The 21,594-nt window shown below is 40.3% G+C and overlaps 1 protein-coding gene across 1 annotated transcript; it reads left to right on the top strand.

The window, feature by feature from the left end:
• Positions 1-102: 102 nt before the first annotated feature.
• LOC138952495 (solute carrier family 35 member F6-like) lies at positions 103-21,587 on the top strand. The gene is made up of 13 exons (XM_070324182.1): positions 103-367; positions 3,265-3,356; positions 6,663-6,730; positions 8,091-8,146; positions 8,450-8,511; positions 9,004-9,083; positions 9,283-9,418; positions 10,514-10,608; positions 11,644-11,688; positions 12,112-12,292; positions 12,784-12,866; positions 14,432-14,474; positions 16,067-21,587. The coding sequence occupies exons 1-13, from the start codon at positions 273-275 to the stop codon at positions 16,366-16,368; spliced, it is 1,338 nt and encodes a 445-aa protein (XP_070180283.1). The 5' UTR covers positions 103-272; the 3' UTR covers positions 16,369-21,587.
• The last annotated feature ends 7 nt before the right edge of the window (positions 21,588-21,594 follow it).

The following is a 21,594-nucleotide window of genomic DNA, read 5'->3' as shown; positions in this document are numbered from 1 at the left end:
GGGTACTCTGCTCGGTTAGTCCGCGTAGTTATCTCCCTTGACTTTCGAATGGTTCACGGGCGGAAATTACCGCTCATCACATTCTTTGATAACACGCTCCTGCTATTTTTTTCATATCCTTCTCGTCTGTAAGGCTATATCTTATGTACTGTCATGTCTTTAATGTATTACGCAATCGATGAAGTGATTGATCAGTCAATGTTCTTCGAGCAGACGACACTGAAAGGGAAAAGTCATGTGGTTTCGGTTGATGTGTCACATGACCAGACAAAATGGCCCTGACTTGTGTACAGGTTGTGCTGATGATAGGGATGTTGATAACTGGAAGCATTAATACGATCAGCAAAAAAGCCCAGAACGACTGCAAGTAAGTGAAATAGTCTCTGAGGGCCTAGAGGAAGGATTCCGAGACTGATGCATTCGTAGAGCTGTGTGTTGTGTTTTAACGATGATTAATGTAACATGAACGGTATAGCACTAGCAGTGCGTGACAGCTGATGAGTGAAGATTTTGGATAATTGACAGATCGAAGCTGTATCTCCATATCAAACTTCCGTGTAAATACGTCTTACAGGCAGTTTATTGTCCTGTATGAAAGTGAAACATTAATTGAAGAGCATTTAATGTACTGTTTGCATGGAAGGCAACAGGACATCGAGGTTTTTTTTGGTGGGTATATAAACTCAGAGGCAAAAGAAACGCAAATGCTGCAGTGAAGATGGGTTACCCATGAATTTTAATGTCGTATTAATTATTTCGGGTTAACAATAACAAGGAAACGAATTGACCGATACAAAAACCATTCGGAAAAGTGTATTGGGATGAGAGCATGACGTGCCATATGTTCCACTGAATACTGTTTGAAGACTGTTGAAAGTCAATATAGTGTGTTGCTCCTCCCTGGGCGTTGATGACTGTGGCGCACCTCCGGTACATGGAGAGGACGAGGTGATTAATTTGCTGCTGAGGGACCTGAGCCCACAACTGGGACACGGCAGCACGCAGTTCTGCTGCTGTGCGGGGTCTCCGGGCAAGGGCATTAATCCTTCTTTGCATGATGTCCCAAAAGTGTTCGATTGGGTTGAGATCCGGAGATCGAGCAGGATGAGGCAGAATGTTCATGCTGTTGTGACGCAACCTGTCCTGGGTAGCACGTGCAGTATGGGGACGGGCATTGTCTTGCTGGAACAGGCAGTTCCGGTACCTCTGGACAAATGGAACCACATAGGGACGCAGGACTTGATTGATGTAGTGGTCTGCATTGACACCATTCCCACGACCTTGGCCAACGTTCTGAAAGACGACAGGTCCCACTCGCTAATTGACACCAATGGCGCCCCATATCATGACGCTGGCACCTCCCCCATCGATCATGCTGCAGGATGTTATTGTTAGCAAACCGCTGTCCAGGTCTTCGCCAGATCCGGACACGCCCATCGCCAGGTTCCAGGCAAAAGCGCTTCTCGTCCAAAAAAAGAACCCTCCGCCAGTCCCGATGGCGCCAGTGGGCATGCTGCTGGGCCCAGGCTAGACGATCCAGGCGATGCTGAGCTGTCAAGACAGGACGTCGAGCAGGACGCCGTTTTACCAGGTTCTGCCCACCAAGGCGTCGGCATAGAGTTCTGGCACTGACGGGTTGTCCATGCACCCCAAATGTGTTACGGGCTGTGTTGGCAGCAGTTTCGAATGCATCTCGCTGGTGTTGATGGACAAGATGGCGATCTTGTCGGGCTGTTGTTACCCGGGGTCCTGGTAAGTCGCAGGTACTGTTAGTGGCATGAAAACGTTGCTGCAGGCGATAAACTGTGGTGACATTTACTCCAAATGCCCTAGCAACTTGCTGAACTGATTGTCTGGCATCAAGTCTCCCGATCGCCTGTTGGCGCTGATCTGGTGATAGTCTCGGCATCGCGCCTGTGTCGCAGAAATGAATGTTGTAACAGTTTTGTGAGTACGGTACAGCTTGTCTGAACACGAAAAGCTGCTTTTCCACATTGTGCATGTGCTGAAAGTGGTCCCCATGACGGTTTGGGATCCCCGTCAACAAGACCTCACGTGTGACCCAGATAACGGCAAACACGGTTCTGACAAGATAAGACCACTAAAACAACACGTGCAGAACATGCTAGTATCATTATTTTCTTTTTATTTCAAGTCCATAAAGGTTTAATTAACGCATCCTTTATTTGCGTTTCTTTTGCCTCCGAGTTTACATGCAGTATTGTTGCAAGGAAATAAAGTGTGCGTTAAAGGTGGTCGTCTACATTTTTGCTTTTTTTTAATAATCTTATGGTTAGATGTCGCTAAAAAGTTATGTCAGATGATGAATGAACCATGGAGAAAAAAGTTATAGAAAAAAAAATATATGTAAAAAAAGATTTTATTTTTGGGTAGCGTGTCGACTCACGCTTCCAATATTCTGTTTGCTGAGAACATGTGCTTTGCCTAAAAATACTGACCAATCAAATTCATGTCACTTATAGCCACGCCCAAACAAGTGCAGCAACAGTTTGACACTGGAGCGCTGTCCATGCTTTTTTTTTAAACGCACGAAATGCACGGGATTTGAGAGGAGTTTTGGGCTTGGCATTTTCCAAATAAGGATATCCAACTATGAGTACTACGCTGGAATACTACAATGAATTTTCAAACGGCTACACTGGCTTCGTCTTTCCTGATCGAAAGGGGGTGTTTTGTTGATAATTGTAGATAATACTAATAGACTGCATTTTAATGGTCAAATGGCGATTTCGGTATAAAAATGTAGACAAGGACCTTTAAGTGCAACATTGTTGATGCATATAAACTAAGAGGTCGTGTTAAAGAATAAAAATGGCATGTGGGACTATATTTTCACTTATTCTTTAGTTGATTTCCACCTCAAGATGCAGTGCATTTTAGACAGTGATGATGGGTTTAGCTGAAATTAAGTTTACTTTCTGATTATAAAGAGGGCACTTATTATCTTGACAAGTTAAATTCAGTTTACCGATTGTATACCTTTTTGCTTGGTAGCTTCATGGTGACTTCTCACTCCAGATGTCAAGAAGATGCCTGGACAATTCATGTTGATCGATCAGTTATAAATTTATAAGTTGTAAACATCATAATTAAATTTTAATTATAAATTTTTTCAGTGAGTTTTTTTTTTCTTGAGGGGTTGGGAGGGCCCAGATGCATAGGGAGGCAACAAAAAGCCATTCACTAAAGCTGGAGCGATGCTTGCATTCCTTCTGAACATTGCAATTGCTTTTCTGTGCGCAGTGTTAAAGGTTTCCGAAATTCCTCAGCCAACAACACGGCAACAGTTCATAGTTTTGACCATCCATGGTTTCAGACATGGATCATGTTCATAGGTTGGTGAGATTTTTTCATAGGAATTTCCCTTTGTTGTGTAATGAGTGCTGCTTTTTACATTTAGTCAAGTTTTGACTAAATGTTTTAACATAGAGGGGGAATCGAGACGAGGGTCGTGGTGTGTGTGTGTGTGTGTGTGTGTGTGTGTGTGTGTGTGTGTGTGTGTGTGTGTGTGTGTGTGTAGAGCGATTCAGAGTAAACTACTGGACCGATCTTTATGAAATTTTACATGAGAGTTCCTGGGTATGATATCCCCAGACGTTTTTTTCATTTTTTCAATAAATGTCTTTGATGACGTCATATCCGGCCTTTTGTAAAAGTTGAGGCGGCACTGTCACACCCTCATTTTTCAATCAAATTGATTGACATTTTTGTAAAGCAATCTTCGACGAAGGTCGGAGTTTGGTATTGCATTTCAGCTTGGTGGCTTAAAAATTAATTTAATGACTTTGGTCATTAAAAATCTGAAAATTGAAAATAATTTTTCTTTTTATATAAAACGATCCAAAACTACGTTCATCTTATTCTTCATCATTTTCTGATCCCAAAAACATATAAATATGTTATATTTAGATTAAAAACAAGCTCTGAAAATTAAAAATATAAAAATTATGATTAAAATAAAATTTCCGAAATCGATTTAAAAACAATTTCATCTTATTCCTTGTCGGTTCCTGATTCCAAAAATATAGACATGATAAGTTTGGATTAAAAACACGCTTAGAAAGTTAAAACGAAGAGAGGTACAGAAAAGCGTGCAGTGACGCAGCACAGCAAAACCACTACCGCGCTAAACAGGCTCGTCAGTTTCACTGCGTTTTGCATGAGCGGCGGACTACGGTCATTGTGAACAAATGCAGTGCGTTCAGTTTCATTCTGTGAGTTCCACAGTTTGACTATAAATGTAGTAATTTCGCCTTGCGCGACTTGTTTTTATGTGTGCATGAATAACGATGAAATTGTCCAGGAGAACAGACAAAAGTCAATTTAATCCCAAACAAAGTCACATCTGGCTAACGATCATACTTGCGGTCCTAAAGGACGTACCCCCTTCTATGCTGTTCACATCAAGTTACTTCCCTTAGATGCATCCTCTCCCTTGTTGTATCGTCTGCTTTATCATCAACATTCGTTTGTGAACAGCATACATGTAGTTAGAAATGCTGATTTAAAGAAATCGCTTTTGTGTTTTATTTCCATGTAAATTAGATATGAATTTTGTGGTTTCTGTTTGTTGTAATTTGTGCAATGGTTTATTTTATGCTGGTCATGTTTTTGTTGTTGTTGTTGTTTGCATCACGAATCCGTTCCTCTATTTACATTCATTTAATTTATCAGCATAGTAACAGGGCTCTTTCGAATAAGTCAATGTAGGTGCATCCAAACTATACAGTACTGCTTGTATTTCTTTTTCAGAAACTTGTCAGTGGCTTTATTGTTTGTTTTTTTCAAACAATTTTATTCAAATCAATAACTACAATTAACAATATCTCATACAATGAATTAAATACAACTTATCGAGTACAACAAGCTAACTCTTTGAACGTTTTGTTCTTCGAACACTCACACAAAAATGCTTCTTATCTGTAACTGCCTATTAAAAATACTTTCCAACGGTAAAAACGAATTTGTTTTTTTATATATACTAACGCACATCTTTCCGATTAAGATAATGTGGTTCAATTTGTACATAGTTGCCTTTTTTTACCATTACAAAATGCATACCAAATAAAACATCACTAACTTTCAAAACAATCTTAATTTCTAAAGTACGAAAAATAAATTCTTCAATAAACTTCCAGAATTTGTATACAACCGGGCATTCAAAAAAGAAGTGTTCAATGAAATCAGTTACATCACAACAGTAATTACATTTATTAATTTCCGTTACTTTCGTTTTACACAGGAGAATGTTGGTCGGATAAATGCTGTGCATAATTTTCCAGTGTAAAACTCTTAATCTAGTCTCTTGTGTTGACTGATAGGCAACTATCCAAGATCGTTCATCAATTTCTACATTAAACTTTCTCTTCCAAAATCCTCCGGAACATGGTACATCTGTTTTCATATTAATAATCTCTTTCCTATATTCTCTGGCACTTAACACATTTTTGCCGTTAAACAGTGGTAAGGTAATACAAACATCATCAGTCATATTTACAACATTTTTCCTCATAAATATTGACACAGCAGCTTTTACAACATTATTCAAGAATTCGGTTTGGCGAATATCCAATCAAATCACATATATCTTGATATGATAATATGTCTCCCAAACGTACAATGTCAGTTAATACCAATACACCTCGTTGTATCCAACTTTCAAAAAATAAAACTTTGCCACTATACGTTATGCATGCATTATTCCATAATAAAGTCGGCCCGACTGTCCCACGATCGTAGTGGTTATTATCCAGCTAATATTTTAATACTGCTTTCCAAAAGTGTGATTTCACTTGGTCTAACCCTTTAAATCTTGCACTGTTTACATTCGATAAGAAACATTCAAAATGCTTTCCAAAACGCAAATATATCATCTTTGGAGTGAAACTCCAATTATCATTTTCATTTGATGTAGTCAGTTGTGAAACCCATTGTAATAAAAAAGAAATTTGCATTTGCCTAATATCGATCATTTTTAAACCACCTTTTTCAATTTCAAAACATAAAACGCTTCTTTTCACCTTTTCAAAGGCCTTCCGATAACAATCTCTTTTTCGCCACAAAAATCTGAACAATAAGGTATTGACTTCATTCAAAACACAGTCAGGTAATACAAACGCTTGCATAATATACACAAATTGTGAAATTAAAAACGTTTTCACAATACATATTTTCCCTGCAATGCTCCAATTTCGCTTCTCCCATGCACAAATCAATCGCTTAATATTCCTTATTCTTCCAGTCCAGTTATCTTCTACCAAAGAAGCACTCTTATCATTACAAAAATATACACCCAAAATCTTCAACTTTTTCTTCCAAAAATTATAAAATGTTTCATCACAATGTTTCCTACTACCCAACCACATTGCCTCAGACTTTCTCTTTTGTATCCTTAAGCCTGAAAAGCTAGAGAAGTCATTAATTATTTCAAGTGCATAATACATATCAATCTCATCCTTTAAAAAAAGGGTGATATCGTCTGCATACAGAGCAATTGTGCTGGTCATGTTAATTGAATAATAACTTCTTATTTCTTGAGTATTTACAATGAGAAGGATTACTTTTAAATGTTAATTGTTGTTTTGAATGCCCAAAGGTGAGGAGTTTTAGAATTTAAATAATAATTATTTTTTTGTCTACAGGGGAATGTTCCTGCCTGCTTGGTCTATTCTTAACAAGAAGAAGGGAACGGAAGGAATTCATCAGAGAGGTTTGTTCAGCAAGAAAGCATTTTGTACAAGTTTACAAGTAGAATGCATGCAATACATGAAGATTGTACATTCTAGAGACATATTTCTTTTTTGGGATGATGAGCCCGTACAGCATGTCCTGATAACTATTTGACAGACAGCTTTAGGTAACTAATAAATCTTTATATTTTTTTTCATAATAATTTGTTTCAATACAGTGATAACTTATAATTATATGTTTCATATTCATTGGCACTGTGTCAATGGATGATGTAAAACAGATACTTTTAACTTTAAAAGTTGAGATAATGTTCGACATCTAAAAGTATTAAAAACTTGTTTTATGTTTGCTTCACAATTATCTGTGCATTTCTCTCTCTTTAACTCTTTTTACTGGATAATAAGGTAAATTCTTTGTTGCGAATCATACTATAGTTCCAAGCACCTTGCAATACATGTACAGGGTGACACGAAAAAAACAGATCCCACCAAAAGTTTAATATTTTCTGAAATAATCAGCCGATTCTTTTATTTTTTCAGGTGAGCCAAGCTGAAATGATGTTCTAACAGCCCACCAAGTTTGAGCTTCAAGATGTCATGGACAACGGAGCATAAGACATTTATAGTCGAGGCCTATTTTCGCCGGCGAACAGATTTGCTCGGGCTGCGCACAACAGACTCTCTGACTGAATCAATATTCCTCGGTGTCCTTGCTGATTTAGGTCGACCAGAGTGGGATCCCCTGTTAGGGTTTTTACTATTGAGGTTATTGACAGTCCCATGGTCTCTGAACTTATCCCTCCATCCATAGATAACTGATTTAACAGGAAAGTCTCTACGTCCAAACTGTCTTTTGAATTCCAGTTGAGCAGCGTGGATAGAATTCGACCGAAAATAGGCCTCGACTATAAATGTCTTATGCTCCGTTGTCCATGACATCTTGAAGCTCAAACTTGGTGGGCTGTTAGAACATCATTTCAGCTTGGCTCACCTGAAAAAATAAAAGAATCGGCTGATTATTTCAGAAAATATTAAACTTTTGGTGGGATCTGTTTTTTTCGTGTCACCCTGTACTAAAAAACACCTTGCAGTACTGAAAGAAAAACAAATACAATCACTACCAACACAATCAGCAATACTTATATACACAGAATTGCAAGCTTTGTAGGGATGAAAGCTCCAATTAAGAAATCAGGAAATCCTGATTTGAAAGACTCTAAAAGACAGACTTCCTCAATTTTCCAAACAAACAAGAAGGAAAGTTTTTTAATTTTTTTTTTAACATGAACATTTATAAAGGGTCATTTGAGTCAGAAGCCAGTTTTTCCCGAATTTGAAAAATCTCAGCTTTCATCCCCGTTTTGTGCTATTTATTATCAGATGAACTGGGCAGCTCAGCTTGGCAGAGAACCACAGACTCCATCTGAACATCCAAGGTTGAACTATATTATATTACCTGTTGTTTTTGTGAATTACTTAATGTTTGTAATTAGAGACACCTGTTGGAGAGAGAGAGATCAAGAGAGAGTGATGTACAAGTGTGCGTGCCTGTGAGTGTGTGTGTGTGTGTGCATTTAATTTATAATGATTCATAGAGACACTTTTTTTCATACAGAAAAGAAAATCAGTAGCTACTACTAGTTTCATACCAGTTGAGGGCAGTTGACAAAATTTTATTATGACTTTGCAGTCTGACTTTGCATCCTGAATGACAGTGCAGTTTGAATGAACTTTTGCAGAGTATTCCAATGGATATTTCTTCTGCCTACCATCTGTGACCTTGTTGGAACTTCAGTAGCTGGTATGTTGACTGTAGTCATAAATCAGAGTGATATATTAAAATCAGCTTTTAGTTTTAGCGTCTTTTGCTGCTACCTCTACCTTTTGGATTACCTCACATCAAATGGCTTTGATTTTGCTGAAGGTCTGGAAAAAAAAATTTCCTTGATTAGATGGAACCATTTAATTGACTTTTTGTCCTTTACTTTGAAGTCTCAGAGTACATGTAGTAGATTAAACATTTGAGAAATCAAAGAGTGTTCCGCAATCAAGCGCTAATTTTAGAAAAGCGTCAAACTTCAGTGTATAAGTGTGCAAAAGTATAATCACTCTTGAACAGCATAGAATGAAAGAGACTGTTTTTCCTTCAAGAAATCTGACACGGATAGCCTGCTATACCTTCCAAAATCAGGACTCAAAACACCAACAGCACCGTAAAACTTTGTCTTATTGCATGCAGCTTTAACTATGGTTATGAACTGTTTGGTAACCTCTTCTATGATTTGGGTGCAAGGTATTGGACTTCTGTACGTGGATGCTTCAGTGTGGCAGATGCTTCGAGGATCCATCATCATTTTTGCTGGGATTCTGTCAGTAAGTTCAGCAAAAAGTCTTTGCATTGATTTAGCCCACAGCAAAGTATGAATTTAAAATAAATAAATAGGTAAGAAAAAAACATCCTCACTTGCTGTCATAAACTGCTTAACGTCAACTCTGAACTCTGTCCGAAGAACTTTGCAATAGTGGATCCAATGTGCACATGACTTTTTCATCTCTCTCTCTGTTTTGACAGAAAATATTCCTGAAACGCAGGCTGTACCCAATTCACTGGCTGGGAATGATGACAGTGATGGCAGGTCTTGTGCTTGTGGGATGTTCCAGTGTATTCCGTGCAAATCACAGCGTCAGCGCATCACACACACTTCTAGGTAAGCGATTTTAGCGGCTCCATTTAGGTCAGCACAAACTGCAGAATGTTTCAATATTGCAGTATTAATTGTTTTTTGCTGGGAGAAGACAAAGACACAGTGTTGCTTGTTAACACAAGTAGATGTTACATAAAATGTTGTACTTCGTATACTAGCACGTTGTTACTTTGTGTCTCCTGAACCTTCATTTGCATATTTCCCTTTTAACTTCAAAACCTAGTTTTTCTGTTCGTAGTGCGTGTCTGTAAATCTACCTCTATGTTCCAAGTATCTGGCAGATATTCGGCATCGCCGCTGTAGGTCTGTTGCCCAACATTTCAACAGCAGCAACCACACCTCCCTGGATGCACGTGTGAAAGGTGTCTGGCAAATGTACAGCACCTCCACAGACAGAAAACAAGACGTAGAGTCTGATTTCATTTTATCCCTGGGCACATCCACACCTGACGGTTTGAATGCGAAAATGTGATGTACTTGTATTCCCCAAACATACTGTGGATTTACGGTACGTGAGTGTGTGTATTTGTATTTGTGTGTGTGTGTGTTTGTTTCTGTGTGTGTTTATGTGTTTGGTTTTGTATGTGTGTGTGTGTGTGTGTGTGTGTGTGTGCGTGCGTGCGTGCCTGCGTGCATGTGTTTTCCCCCTCCCCCCCCTTTTATGAATGTGTATTACTTTTAGTCTGTATGCCTGTGCCCTTGACATCATCCAACAACTTCTCTCCCCTTTCATTCATTTCCGTTCCTAGAGTTCCTTCCCTTTTTTGTGTGTTTCCCTTCCATTTTCTTTCAAACCTTGTTCGTTCCGTGTTGCGTCTGCTTTTTGTTGTCTTTTGTGTTCTTGTTTTTTCTGATGAAGCTTCCAGAAGCGAAAATTCGTTATCGTCTTGTGTCGTCTTTGTATCGGTGAGTACAGTAATCCTTTGTTTTTTAACTTTACCTCTATGTTGTTAAGAATCCCTCGCTTTTAAGATCCAATTTTTTCAGATTTTTTTAGGTTTTAAAAGGGGGGTTCTTGATGCGAGAAATGTGGATGGCTTGCCATTTGGTTCAGTTGAACGGCACAAAATAATGTATGTCTATGGCATGTTTTTGCAGGAATCCTGTTGATCCTGAGCAGTCAGATGATCAGCGCCACACAAATGGTGCTGGAAGAGACCTTCCTGAAGAAGCGAAATTATCACCCTCTCCAGGTACAGTGGAAAATCTCTGTTAAGACCCTCCATTATAAGATTCCCTCTACTATATCACCTCATTTTCTCAGCTATTTTCTTCATAGTGTTACTAAATCCACTTCCATTATAAGATGGACCCTCTCTTTTAAGAGCTACAGTACTCAGATTTTAGGTCTGAAAGCAGAGGTATCACTGTACTGTACAGTGGTACCTCTCATTAGAAGACTCACACCACCAACAAAAAATATCCCTTCATTGCAAGTGTTCTCTCACAACAGGGAAACTTTGGACAAGCTAATAGACTAAGGGGGTAAGGGATATGTCCGGTAATCTTGTGCTTTAGCGTTGTAAATTTAATGCTCAAACCCAGTGCTACTATTGCGTTATGTCTGACTCTGAGGTCACTGTCAATGCAAAGATGACTCCAAAGACCTTAATTGACAGAATGAGCTCCAAAAGTGAACATTATATATTTGGTCATTTTTGTCTTTTGCGGAAGAAAAAGAAAACTTTAAGCCACCATTTTTTCTCTCCCTTTGGCTGTCACTTTCGTTCTCAAAATGGCTTCATATCAAAGATGTTTCCCTTCTAAACCACATGTTAATAAAATGCATCATTCTGAAACTTGAATGGCAGTTCAAATTACTCTTGTTCTTAAAAGAGCAAGTTATGCAGATAGAGAGGCGTACTTTGCAGCCGAAAAACCTCCCTGAATTTACAACTCTAAAGTTCAAGAGAAGCATATAATTATGCCCATTCCTTTGATGGTGTCCCCTTGCCAGAGCGGCCATACATTTCATGTGCCGATGTAGTACTTCTAGCTTTTGTGCTACATGTATATGGCTTTCTAATGAGTGTTTGATGGGAATCATAGCTAGTAAGTGCATAGTGCTTTTTGAAGGAGAAATTGACCAAGATAATGCTGCGGTCTTACAGTTTGCATCATAATGCGGTCACACCCAACCATACATGAATTTGATCGTAGTATGTACGTATTATCATTCAAGTTACTTTTTTTCTGTGTGTTTAAATTATATTACTCTTCTTTTTCAGGTTGTAGGGATGGAAGGATGTTTTGGTTTCTTGCTGATGACGTTTGTAAGTTTCCCTTCATGTTAAAAAACATGCTATTTAAACGAAATGAAAAATAAACATTTCAAATGCATGGTGAAAAGAAATAATTATAAATATGATCATGTATTTGCAGTCGTTCATCTTATGTCAAAATGAAAAGCAAAAAGCATAACTGTGCAAAGGCATCCATGAAAGTAATATTGTTGTAGACCATAGATTAACTGTCATCCATTTAGACAGATCGAACTGTTGAAAAGCGACCCCAACCACTTGATAATGCATTGAGAAATATAATTCATTTTAACGGTATCAAATTCAAAAGCATTTTTTTGCGCACTTAGTCTTAGTTGTGTAAGGCTTTTATGAAGTATTCAACTGCTCATATAGCTTTCCTTTTAGTTTTTCACAGAAATATAAATTTCAACACACCTTTGGTGGTGGTTTCAGGCAGTTCTACCAGCGATGTATTTTATACCTGGGTCGGGCATCAACGGTAGTTACGAGAACAGCATTGATGCCTTGTACCAGATGGGCAACAGTCCACGTCTACTCATCTTCTGTCTCCTCTACCTGGTGTCCATTGCTTTCTACAACTACTTTGGTTTAGCCGTCACCAAGTCTCTCACCGGTAAGTGATTGTAAAAGGTGTTTGAAGGCGTGTGCAGGGGTGGGATGTGTGGATTGGGGAGGGTGGGATAAAGGAGAAGGTCCATATTTGGAAGTTTAATTGATGACCCATTGTGTTTGGGGTCATTTGAATGTGTGTGTTGCTTCCCTACTTGCCAACCGGCATAACAGGCAGTAAGTAAATAAGTAAGAATGTATGTGTGTGTGTGAACGTGTGTGTATAAGTGCGTTAGTTAGAAGCTGGAACTGTCTGGTTTGGTTGTTGTCGTAATTCATGAGAAAAGTATTTTTGCACAACATTCAGCTTAACAAGTGAGTTGTTCCTTTGTTTTTTTTGGCAAAGGATGTTGAAGCTTTTTACAAATTCTATGTAACTTTTAAATTTTGAAATGTACCAAGCAGATCAGATTATGATTGCAAATAATATCTGAATCTTTGTGATTCAAAATGACCTGAAATGTTCTTAATATTGATCAAATTCATTTTTTGCAGCTGTACATAGAACACTGATTGATGCCTGTCGAACAATCTTAGTGTGGGGAACAGATCTGTTCATCTTTTATGTCTTTGACAAAGTGAGTATAACTGTATGTGTGTGTATACATGTACAGCAGTCCCTCTCATGAACGGACACCCTTGGGCCATAGCAAAACTGTCCGTACATTGCAGGTGTCCGGTCACGGGAGTGGTGACCCCACCACCCCCTCCCCCATACACTCACACAGAGACACACAAACAACAGGATTAAGTGTATGCTAATCACTTCTTGTGGCTACTAAACAATAACAATAAACTCCTAATACTTCTTTAAACGTTCTGTAAAAATGATTTGTATGAAAAGTGTTGAAAAGAGATAAAATAAATCCTTAAGGCAGTGAACACACTCACCATGCACTGACATACGAAAGCAGCCACACAAACACAGCACAGAGGAGGTGTGCAGATGCTTTGCAAGAATAAGCTTGAAAACCAGTTTGAATAAATAGCAGCAGATAGAGCTGCATGTCATAATCATGTAATTTATTTTCTTCTTGTCTGGCTTTATTGACTGCATGCCGATCATGTGGCATGGCAGTGACTTTTCACTCTTCAGTGAGAAATACACTGTACCAGGGACCTATATTATAACACAGCTCCCACTCTCCCTCACTAATGCCTATACCCCAAGCCGTGACAACTGATGCTTGGAAATTGTGTGGAAGAGTACACCTCTCTATTTCTCTCCAATGCTCTTCCTGCTGACATGCAGTGACACCGGACACCCCACAGAGTTTAGCCAGCTACCCTTCCACCCCCCCTCCCCTTCCCTTTCTCTCACTCCCTCCAGCCATGTACTGTTTTGGGCTGTGGCCAGAGAGGCCAGCTGCACTGTTCACTCGGAGCAAAACCAGTTGACTGTGTCCAAACTTTTGACAAAGCAAGACAACTGAAGGGTTCACAGATTAGGCAACCAACTCACTGGTCAAGGCTGAGGGGAAACAAGAGTATCTTGTCAATGAAAGAGGTTACACACAGACACACGATGCTGAGAACTGTGGCTGGTTTTTCACTCTCTTTCGCTCTGGACCTTCATCGACTGTGGTTTCTGTTGTTTACGTCCAACAGACAAGAATAAAGAGCACAGTGCAGTTTCGTGTTGGCATCTTCGCATGTACTCCACTCCTGACCAAAACTACTCCCCCTCCTGATGGGTACACGTGCACTCAAGTTATCAGTGACTGTCATCACGCCATTGCGGCTGTGATCTTTGTATCTAGAGCCGGACTGCTCTGTTATCGATTTTGCTGTGGTGAAAATTTGACGATGGTCTGTCCGTACATTGGAGGTATGACCTGCTGTTGGGACCGAAAATGAGTGTCCGCGTCCACGTTGTGCAGGTGTCTGTTTAAGGTGGGGGGCAAATATAGAAGGAAAACACTCCGTGCCGAGCAAATGTGTCCGTACATGTCAGGTGTCCGCTCACGCCGGGGGCCGTACATTGCAGGGACTGCTGTATATATACATGTTTGCAATGCACGACTGTGTGTGTGTGTGTGTGTGTGTGTGTGTGTCTTTGTGTGAGTGTTAATGAATGCTTTCAAGCACTCCTGTGGTTGCCAGGTCACTTCTTCATTGCATTCGTTTTATTTATCTGTTTCAGAATTTTGGTGAGGAGTTTGATAAAAGCTATGGATTGCTGCAAGGTGAGTGTTTTGTTCTCTTTCTTTCTTCTTCTTTGTCTGTATATGTCTTTGTCTGTACCTGTCTGTCTCAATATTTCTGTCTGTCTGTTTTTTCTCTGTTTGTTTATTTTTTTTTCTCTGTGTCTTCCTCTCCATCTCTCCTTCTCTCCCTCTGTTTTTTTTCCCTCCCTTTCTGCCTTTTTTTTCAGTGAATACATTTTTCATTTTTTTGAATGGCATGGCATTCCACAACCTTGTTGTCTCTGTACATAAAATGTTTCCATATCTCAGCATCTTATCAAATAATTTCTATGGATTTTTGTTTGCATCATATCTCAGCACTAGCATACAGTGGAATCTCTCATTAACAGGGTTCGTACAGGTCATGGAAAACCTGGAAAATCATGGAATTTGATTTTTAATTTTCCAGGCCTGGAAAGTCATGGAATTTCAATTCAAGTCATGGAAAGTCATGGAATTTAACAAAAATAAGAAAGAAAGAAAAATTAACCTTTAGCACGTCTTTGTTGCCCAGCCATTCCCCCCCCCCCCCCCCCCCCCCCCCCCCCCCCCCTTTGCCAGCCAGCAGCGATTTGCGTCGCCAGCACAAGGCTTGTTCGTATGATCAACTTCTCGTTCGTATTTGCATACGAGAATAACGGTATTTTTAACGGCACTTGAGCCAAAGCGAGGCTCACTTCCTTCCGTTTTTGCATCGATAAAGTACTTTAGCGCTTCGACAAGCAAGATGGAGGATGATGAGTTTGAAACTTTCTTTCGAGTTGTTTCTTGACAACAAAAAGTATGCGGAATTGGAACGAATTACCGAGGAAGATCTTCGCAATGAACTGTGTATCGCGGTGAAATAAATTACAGTTCGTCAAGTCACAGTGACGGTTACGAAACGGAATTTACGAAAGTGCAGATGGATACAAGCAGTGGCTGGTCCAGTTTAGTGAAATGACAGGACCAGCAAACATTACCGATAATCTGACTGCGTAGCAAATGCTTGACTTGCTTGTCGAAGAGACACTGCGTAGAAACTGACTCAAATTCAGTGCAAAGCAAGCCAGTGTCAAAACTGGCAGTGACAAGACGTAAAAAGTTTGCGTGTTCGGAAATGGCGACCTGTGGATCTAGTCATGGAAAATGTTATTGAGGCTCATGGAAAGTCATGGAAAAGTCATGGAATTTTCTTTCTAAAAACCAGTGGGGACCCTGCATTAAGACCCCCCCCCCAATTTTAGACCACCCCCTCTGTAAAACCTTCCTTTTTCAGGTTTTCTGTTCATAACTTCTACAAATTTACCTCCATTTTCAGACACTTTCCTTTTTAAGACCTGATTTTCTCAGATTTGTGGAGGTTGTAAAAGGGAGTACAGTGGAACCTCCCTTTTACGACCTTCAAAAATGTAAGAAAATCAGGTCTTGAAAAGGAGGGAGTCTTAAAATGGGGGTAAATTTACAGAGGTTATGAACAAAAAATCTGTGAAAACAGGGTCGTAAAAAAGAGGGAGTCTTAAACTGGGGGGTCTTAAAAGGGGGGTTCCACTGTATAACAATATCACCATAGCTGGTAACTCAACATCCTCTCTGATCTTTGTTGCTTGCAGTGGACGGCTTTATGTTCCTGGTCATTGGCACCATGCTGTACAACCAGATCATGACGGTGCCTTGTCTCCCCTGGTGCAGCCCGCCCCTTACGGTGGAGCTGCAAGCTGTCATCAACCCGCCACCTCACCGCGCCCAAGAGTCTTCAAACTCTAGCGCTCCGTCTAGTCCCCGCTCTGTATTGCCGTCGTCACTGAACAACACCGTTCAGGATATGGAAGAGTCGTACCGTTCGGATATTGACGAACATAGCAGTCTTCTGCCCAGTCCTACCTCTGTGCGGAGGAGTTCTAAATATACTTAAGGGAGTTTTGGGGAGTTAGGACTGGATAACTCAGGGTGGGTTGTGGACGTTGGAGGGGAGGGGGTCCGGGAGGGGGGTCGATGAAGCTGATAGCAGCTCAAATATAGACAAGCACAACGGTCTTGACTGCCTAGTAGCTACCTCTGTTTGAAGGAGTGCTGAATATACTTGAGGGAGTTGGCACTGGGTAAATGGGGTGGGTGATGGATTTGCAGTGAGGGGAGGATTTTTGATGAAGCTGATAGCAGCTCAAACATTGACGAGCACAGCGGTCTTCTGCCTAGTTCTATATATGTATCTCTGTGGGCAGGAATGCTAAATATACTTGATGGAGGTTTTGGGAGTTATAGCACTGGGTAAATGGGGTGGCCCGTTGTATATTTTGCAGTGTGGGGAGGATTTTCGATGAAGCCGATAAGTAGCTCAAACATTGATGAGCACAGCGGTCTTCTGCCTAGTCTTACCTGTGTGCGCATGTGTGCTAAATATACTTGAGGGAGGTTTTTAGAGTTAAAAGTGGGTAAATGGGCTGGGTTATGGATTTGGGAGTGGGAGAAGGTGGGTGGTTAATAAAGCTTAAAGTAGTTCAACCTTTGTCCAGCACAATTGTCTTCTGTCTAGTCCTACCTCTTTGCGGATGTGTGCTAAATATACTTGAGGGAGGTTTTTAGAGTTAGGAGTGGGTAAATGGGGTGGGTTGTGGATTTTGTAGTGGGGGAGGATTTTCCATGAAGCTGATAGCAGCTCAAACATAGACCAGCACAGCAGTCTTCTGCCTAGTCCTTATATGTATCTGTGGGCAGGAGTGCTAACAATACTTGATGCCCGAGGTTTTGGGAGTTATGAATGAGTATCATGGGGTGGGTTATGGATGTTGGAGTGGAGGGGGGAGGGGGTCGATGAAGCTGATAGCAGCTCAAGCATTAATGAGCACAACGGTCTTCTGCCTAGTCCTACCTCTATGCACAGGAGTGTGAAATATACTTGATGGAGGTTTTTGGAGTTAGGAGTGGGTAGAAGGGTTTGGGGAGGAATGTGCAATTGACTTAATCACACTGCTCAAAGTCCAAATTGCTGTCTCTGCATGTGTGCAGAAGTGTGAAATACACTTGATGGATTTTATAAGAGTTAGGAACAGGTAGATAGGGTGGATAATGGATGTTGAGCATGGAAGAATTGGAGAGGGAGGGGGAGGGGGTGATTTGGACAAAGCTGAGAAGCTTATAGCAGTTCAGGCACTGACAGGCACAGCAGTCTTCTGTCCGTAGTTGTTTGTATAGCAATTACTGCTTGAAAAATATGGAAAACATGTAGATATTTTTAAGTTTTTCTTTTATTTCTTGCAAATAATAAACTGATGTTGTGTCATGTTTTTATTCATTTTTATTTTTAGTGTTATTACTTTTTTTTTTAATCTTTTCCCAGTGAGTTTGCAGTTTGCATACTGTCTCAGGTAATTTGGAAGTACAGGGACTACTAACACAGAGTTTAATTAGTCTTACATGTTATTTCTTCAGACATAAACAGACTGCTGCAGATTGAAAGGTTGTCGTTGATCGTGGACAGAGATTACTTTTTTCTTTTACATGTATATAATTATATCTGATCTTTTAATGTATATATCTTGATGTGCAAGTTCTTGTGAATTCAGAGTTCTATCAAAATGTCCTCTCCACAGTGCTTGTAAAAATACTCATGCAGTTAAAAAAAAAAAAAATAAATAAAAATCCCAGCAGCAGCATAGTTGCATTCACTTCCTGACAATGCATGTACACTGTACAACAATACCAACACCTAAAAAAAATGTGCAATTCAAAAGAATTTATGGAAGTTTATGCATAATCTTTTTTTGGCGTGCCCAGACTGCTGAAAGTTTGAAGAAAAAGTGGCTGTAATTTAATGTATGTGATAGAAGATCGACTGCTGAATTTGGCATGTCACGACTTAACAGAAAAGACTTGATTTGTGTGTGATCATTTTTAACACTGTTGTTTATTTTATTCAGTGCATGGTAAAATAGTCTCATAAGTCATGCTCATCAGAATGTTCTGCAAAAGAGGTTACGTCTTTTAGGGGCTGTAGGTTGGGGCCTCTGCCTTTCAGGATGCCAGGACTACAAAATGTGTGTCTTGGGACACATTTAGCTTATTGATTCCAGAAGTGGATCTGTGCTGTGCTGGGTCTGCTGCAAGCACACTAGAACCAGCTCGCAACAGTTGAGGTGAACAGATTGGTGACCAAGACCATCATCGGTTTCTCTCCGAGTGGTGGGTGTGGGCGGAGAAAGTCTCCCAGACTGAGAGCATCCTCCCTTCTGTAGCGGATGAGACTAGACATCTCTTCCTTGAGAGTGTCACAACCTTCAAACACGTATGTGAGGTGTCCAGTCTTGCCACACTGGCAGACTACCTTGTCCCTGTAGATGCGGCTGCTGACCGTGCGCAAGCGACGCAACAGGCTCATGGGTGGGAGGTGGTGCCCTTTCCTAATGTAGGGGAGGTGTATATCCATCCTCTCTCTTCACATGTTTGTGACAGTGTCTGCTCTCTTTCCTCTCTTTTTAGCTTGGCTAGCAGCAGTTTGGCTTCCTGGTAGGAGAGCCGAATGTCTGTCACTGGCATGGTTGACATAGCCGCTGCTTTAGCTGCTCTGTCCGCCATTTCATTTCCCCGGATTCCTGTGTGGGATGGCAGCCACATGAGGGAAAAGTCTGTTCCTTTTGTCATAATTTGGTGGGCTAAGAAATGAATTTCAGTTTGCATCTCTCCTCTGTTCTTGGTGCCATATGCAAGTGCTTGCAACGAGGATTTTGAGTCCGTAAGGATGACCACCCACAGAGGTGGGGTTGGCAGATCGTTTATCAGTGTGCAGGCCATGTAGATAGCAAATAACTCTGCAGAGAAGATGCTGATCCCCTTGTTTAGCTTGTATTTCGTGTTATATCAAGTCCAGGAATCGACAAGGCACACCCAGCCTCCCCTGACTGCAGGATCGAACCATCTGTGAAGACCTGTAGGTGGCTTTTGAATCGTTGATCGATCTTTTCTTTTGCAATGGGTCTTCTGCCTTTTTGAGGCCGTCTCCATAGTCCATGATCAGATTTGGGGCTTCAAGCAGCCATGGAGGGTAAGGAAGAGTACCACCTGTAACCAGCTTTTTCTTGGACAGGCCACTCTGTTCCCATATGCCCTTCACATGGTTGTATATTGGGAGCACTGTTTGGTATGTATGAGTCTTGGATTCAAGAGCTTTGTTTTTCATGTGGTCGGTATCTCCCATGTCTGGGGTAAATACTTCCACTGCCGTGTTTGGGACACAGTGTATTCTGACAGCCAGTTGTGCACATCTGAGGTGGCATTCCTCTTTCAGTGGCAGCCATCCCACTTCCTGGTAAAGTAGAGTGGAGACTGCCGATCTGGGGACTCCCCAGGGTTAATAGTTGAAATGGGCAGGTGGTCGTTATCAAGAGGTGGTCGCTTAGGGGAGGTTTGACTGTACCAGTATTATGATTGTATTAATTGACATGTATACTACTGTTTACAATGTGAAAATGGTTTTTTTTAAATGCAAATCGTTATGTCTCGATTTCTTTTTCTTGATTGCCATGATTGGTTTTATTTGGAAATATTTGTTCATTCTTTCCAGCATTGGCTTCGTACATGATTTTTATGCACAAGTCAGTGAACCGTTGATTGAAGGTCACAATTGCTACCTGAAATCTCTTGTGTTAGTTTCCACTCTTTTACCTTGATCAATATGTACAAATGCCAATGAACAGTTTATATTTCTTCATTTTACTGTAGAACCTGTTGTGTCTGTGTAAAACATAGCATTTTGGGACCATGAAGTCTCTTGAGAATGACATTGCTGTCCTTTTCTGTCCTTTTCTGTAACAACTTGATCTTGTTAAACTGCACAAGTGACAGCACTTTTGTTTACATCTGTTTGACGGGTGCGGTGGCCTAGTGGATAAGACGTCAGCCTCTTAATCACTAAGGTTGTGAGTTCAAATCGCGGCTGCCTGGTGGGTTAAGGGTGGAGATTATTCCGATCTCCCTGGTCAACATATATGCAGACCTGCTAGTGCCTTATCCCCCTTTTGTGTGTTACACACAAGCACAAGATCAAGTGCGCACGGAAAAGATCCTGTAACCCGTGTCTAAGTTTGGTGGGTTATAGAAACACAAAAATACCCAGCATGCTTCCCCCAAAAGTGGCGCATGGCTGCCTGAAGGGCGCGCGCATGGCTGCCTGAAGGGCGCGGTAAAAACGTAAAATCCCACTTGTGCAAAATCATGAGTGAACGTGGGAGTTTCAGTCCAAAAATAATGTCACACTTATGAGCCATCTTTCTTCTGTACTTGTGCCAACTTTTTGATGAATTGCAGATACAAATGCAGTGTGTGTGCATGCGTATGTGTGTGTGTATGTCTGTGCATGTGTGTGTCTGTGTGTGTATGTCTGTGCATGTGTGTGTGTCAATCTGTGTGTGTATGTCTGTGCATGTGTGTGTGTGTGTGTGTTCATGGCAGCCTGTCAAACTCATTTCAGTGTTGAATTCCAGGCTCAGCTTGCTAGGATTCTGTTGACATAGTGTTTGTTACATAATGTCAATGTTTTCGTTTCAAAACGTGTGCTACTTCAGCTTATTTTACTCAGGGCTGTTTTAACACAAATATCACATTTTCAAATCAATGACAAATATCACAGTTAAATGATGTTCACAAAAAACATCATACATGGAGTTTTTCCCAAAAACAATATTAACATGCCCGAGATATTATTTTCATATTGCACAATTTGAATGATTGTTTTCTCTCTCTCTCTGACCATTCACTTTCTATTTTGGTAGTGCAAAAGCAATTTTAGTTTTAATTTGAAGCGCCTGAAAAAATACAAATATTTTGTGTCGTTTTAACGTGTTATCTTTGCTATGATGTTTAGTTTTGTTTTTGTGTGCATGTGTTTTCACCATGAAGTAGAATGTTGTCATGATCAATACATTATAAGTATTAATTTAAGTTAGTATGTGTGTTTGTCATCATTGCCATTGTGTTGAAGTGAAACATTCCAAAGACATTTGAAACACACCATGCATGTTCATCTTTTTTGTTTTCTTTTTTCTTATTCGTTTTTCTTGCACAAATAAACATGTTTGTCTCTTGGTATAAATTGCCAGTAAGAAAGCAATGTTTCAATAAATATTTTGTTCAAAATCATTTTTTC

This window comes from Littorina saxatilis, linkage group LG17 (genome assembly GCF_037325665.1).
Source record: "Littorina saxatilis isolate snail1 linkage group LG17, US_GU_Lsax_2.0, whole genome shotgun sequence".
Classification (NCBI taxonomy): domain Eukaryota; kingdom Metazoa; phylum Mollusca; class Gastropoda; order Littorinimorpha; family Littorinidae; genus Littorina; species Littorina saxatilis.
The sequence above is the reverse complement of the archived record's forward strand: the minus strand, read 5'-3'. Positions and strand labels throughout refer to the sequence as shown.

Excerpts from the sequence above, each read along its gene's own strand:
- LOC138952495 (XM_070324182.1), top strand. The coding sequence starts at position 273 with ATGGCCCTGACTTGTGTACAGGTTGTGCTGATGATAGGGATGTTGATA. Across the intron at positions 368-3,264 it reads AAAGCCCAGAACGACTGCAA|TGTTAAAGGTTTCCGAAATT; the intron begins GTAAGTGAAATA and ends TTCTGTGCGCAG. Across the intron at positions 8,512-9,003 it reads TGTTGGAACTTCAGTAGCTG|GTATTGGACTTCTGTACGTG; the intron begins GTATGTTGACTG and ends TTTGGGTGCAAG.